Source organism: Musca domestica, unplaced genomic scaffold, assembly GCF_030504385.1.
Source record: "Musca domestica strain aabys unplaced genomic scaffold, Musca_domestica.polishedcontigs.V.1.1 1, whole genome shotgun sequence".
Classification (NCBI taxonomy): domain Eukaryota; kingdom Metazoa; phylum Arthropoda; class Insecta; order Diptera; family Muscidae; genus Musca; species Musca domestica.
This window is the reverse complement of record NW_026712114.1, coordinates 39109346-39112819: the sequence shown is the minus strand read 5'-3', so window position 1 is coordinate 39112819 and position 3474 is coordinate 39109346. Positions and strand designations below refer to the sequence as shown.

Here is a 3474-nt window from a genome sequence, read left to right as displayed (position 1 = left end):
TTACGTTTTATAGATACACCTTTTTTATTTATTATCATTATTTGTTTTTCTAAAAAAAATCAAAAATTCAAAATGCTTAGGCACTGTGGTGCTTCGTCAATGTTGGTTTACCTTCACATTCAAAGGTAACTTCAATGCCATTATCCAACCATGGACGCGACCAAATAGTAATATTACATTTTTGAGTTTTTTCTTCTTCGTCAATGATGTCAGCTTCAATTTTAGTCAAAACGCCTTCAACAACTTGTCTCGATGCTTTGTAGACCTTGCTCAATCTAAAAGAACAACAAATGACTTGTCACGAGAGACGCATTAGATAAAACGTTTAAAACATTAACACTCACTTGTAATGAGGTCCATCGCCGGCATCCAATTTCGACAACGAGTTTTTCACTTCTTGTTCAACCTCAGTTAGATCCTCTACAGGTGAAACGCCACCAGTCTGAAAAATAATGATTAAATAAAAATTAATTAAAAATAAATGAATGAATCAGTAATTTCGACCGGACCGAACTTCGAATACCCTCCACCATTTGAAAGGAATTTGCAAATTTTCAATTGAAAAGGTCCGTTGAAAAATTCTGTTAAAGTTACACCATTGGGGCCTATATGTAAATATGGACCTGTATATGCAATTTTCCATCACAGACTATAGTCCCATTTCAAACTTAAAATACAAAATTTGAAACAATTCCGAATGGATAATGCCGCTAAGATCATCAAAATACCGAATATACCGCTATCTGGCGGCTACACGAAGACCTGGACCCGCATATCTGTCATAGGATGTATTACCCATTAGGAACTTCAAATATGACATTTGAAACAATTCCAGTGGATAATATCGCTTTATACCGATTATATGGAGGTAACGTTAATAAGGGGCTATACGAAGAGGTGGACCTGAATGGGAAATTTTCAGTCATAGGCTGTAGTACCAATTAGGAACCTCAAATTCCAAAGTTAAAACATTTCCGGTGAAAAGTGTGACACTAAACATCCCAAATACCGAATATCAGGAGGTACAGAGATTTGGAGACTATACCAAAATTAAGACCTATATTGACAGTTCTATGCAAGGATGTTCATTACATAATGCAAACACCAATTTGTTACTAAAACACCCAAAAATCTTAAATCTGTCGGTACAGTTATATGGTGGTTATACCAAACGTGGACATATATATCCCATTCTCAAAACCAAAGGTTTTGTAGACCCAACACAACACATCCGACTAACATTTTAATAACCACCTTCATTTCGTTCGGAAGCTAGAGTGATTTCCACCGGCGGACAGTCAGATAAACGGACGGACATTGCTAGACCGACATCGAATTTTATGCCGATCAACAAGAGTATATATTTCGAGGTGTTGCAAACGGAATGACAAATTTAATATACCCTCCATACTATGGTGGAGGGCATAGTAAGTAATAAACTGGATCAATTTCGACTGATCGAACGATGTTGTACTCTGCACTATGTAAAAGTTTAAATTATTGTGAAGTCAGTTCAAACTTTTGAAAATACTGATTTGTGGTCCATTCAGTTTAAAATTAGCATCTGATGAGAAATGAGGTAAAAGCCATAGACACTATCCTGAGGGCCAGTTTCTATCCCCCAAATAGGTTGACAATGGCATTTACTTCTTTAGACGAAAATGTGGATCATACAAGGCACACAGTGTATTTGACTTTGCCGGAAGATCATCCCTGCGGACATCCCGAATCTTTTCCTGACGGATAGAACCCATGGACATGATCGAAGTCTGGACCGATCTTCAGGGCTAATTTCTTCCAAATTTCCAAATAGGATGGCAGTGGCATTAAAATCTATCACTGCGTTTTAACTTACCATTTGTGGAACTGCGAAAGTAACAGCCACAGCAACACTCAGTAAAATGAATAATTTGGTAGTAAACATGTTAGTTTTATAATTTAAACTAATAAACACTTGGTATTGTCGTCTTGACAATGGAAACTTCGAAACTAATAGACGTTGTCATGCAAACGAATAAATTTATAGAATTTCGAGTTACAATCAAGATTTTTGTGTCTATAACACACAACAATTGGTTAACATCCATTCGTACATATTTACATATGTAACGATTTTTTGTATGTGTAAGTGTATCTATCTGTTTGTATTTTTATCAATTTCTTTGCTCTTCAAATTGATGATGATTGAAAAACAAACGAAAAAACAACATTTAATTGGGTGTTTACCCGTAAGGGTTCATCAATAACAGATAATGATTTCATTTTCTGATTTTTAACAAAATTCAGGGCTTTCTTGTCTTCAGTCAAAGGTAATAAAAATTGAATCTGTGATCTGTTATAATTATACACAGTATAAAAGTCAATTTTTTGTGAGGTTTAGGGTTTTCTGGTCCAACTATTTTTTAACGAAACCGAAGGATTTTCCAATATTTTGCAATGAGCTTTACAATATTTAATATAGAGTATAATTACAAGGAGTAGTTATATTTACAATTTGATCGTTATCGGCCATACGGCTTAAACTTGCATATTTGGGGATAAAATTTGAATTAAAAACAAGTAAAAAAGCTGTAAGTTCGACCGGGCCGATCTTTGAATACCCACCACCATTTGGAACGATTTTGGCAATTTTCAAAAAAAAAATAAAATCAGTTAAAAATTCTGTTAAAATCTTAAAAATACCGAATGTAGCCATATATTAGGGTCTATACGACGACATGGACCTGCATAGGCAACTTTTGTCATAAGCTATTACAATATTCAAATGAGAAGCGTGAAAAAAGATATGTTTATAAAGTAGCAAAAATCATCAAAATACCGAATATAGGGAGGTACAATTTGGGTTATAAAACGTGGGCCTGCACAGACAATTTCTGTCATAGGCTATAGTATCCATTACAAACTTGAAATACTGAATTTGAAACAATTCGGATGAATAATGTCGCTAAAATCGTCGAATATAGCTAGGTGCCGTTATATGAGGGCTATACGAAGACGTGGACCTGCACAGAAAATTTTCTGTCATAGGCTGTAGTACGAACTTCTAATACAAAATTTGAAACATTTCCGGTGAATAATGTCGCTTAAATCACCAAAATACCGAAAAAAGGAGAGGTACCATTATAAGGGGGCTATACCTCCCATTTTCAATACCAAAAATCCTGCAGACATAATAAACATTTGAATAAAATTTTATCAACCTACTTCATTTCGTTCGGGAGCCAGAGTGATTTCCACAGACGAACAGACGGAAGTTCGTAATGGATACTACAACCTAAGACGAAAAACTGTCTGTGCAGGTCCACGTCTTCGTATGGCCCCCATATAGCGGTACCTTCCGATATTCGGTATTTTGATTTTATCGACATTATAACCGATATTTTTTAAGTTTCGCATTTGAATATTGTAATGGCTTATGACAAATGTTACCTACGCAGGTTCATGTCGTCGTATAGACCCTAATATAACAGTTAC

The 3474-nt window shown here is 35.1% G+C and overlaps 1 protein-coding gene across 1 annotated transcript; it reads right to left on the bottom strand.

Annotated features, from left to right (window-relative positions):
• Nucleotides 1-2011, bottom strand: LOC101894813 (sarcocystatin-A). The gene is made up of 3 exons (XM_005182813.4): nt 1856-2011; nt 345-442; nt 1-275 (listed from the first exon to the last, which is right to left on the bottom strand). The coding sequence occupies exons 1-3, from the start codon at nt 1922-1924 to the stop codon at nt 77-79; spliced, it is 366 nt and encodes a 121-aa protein (XP_005182870.1). The 5' UTR covers nt 1925-2011; the 3' UTR covers nt 1-76.
• Nucleotides 2012-3474: the final 1463 nt, after the last annotated feature.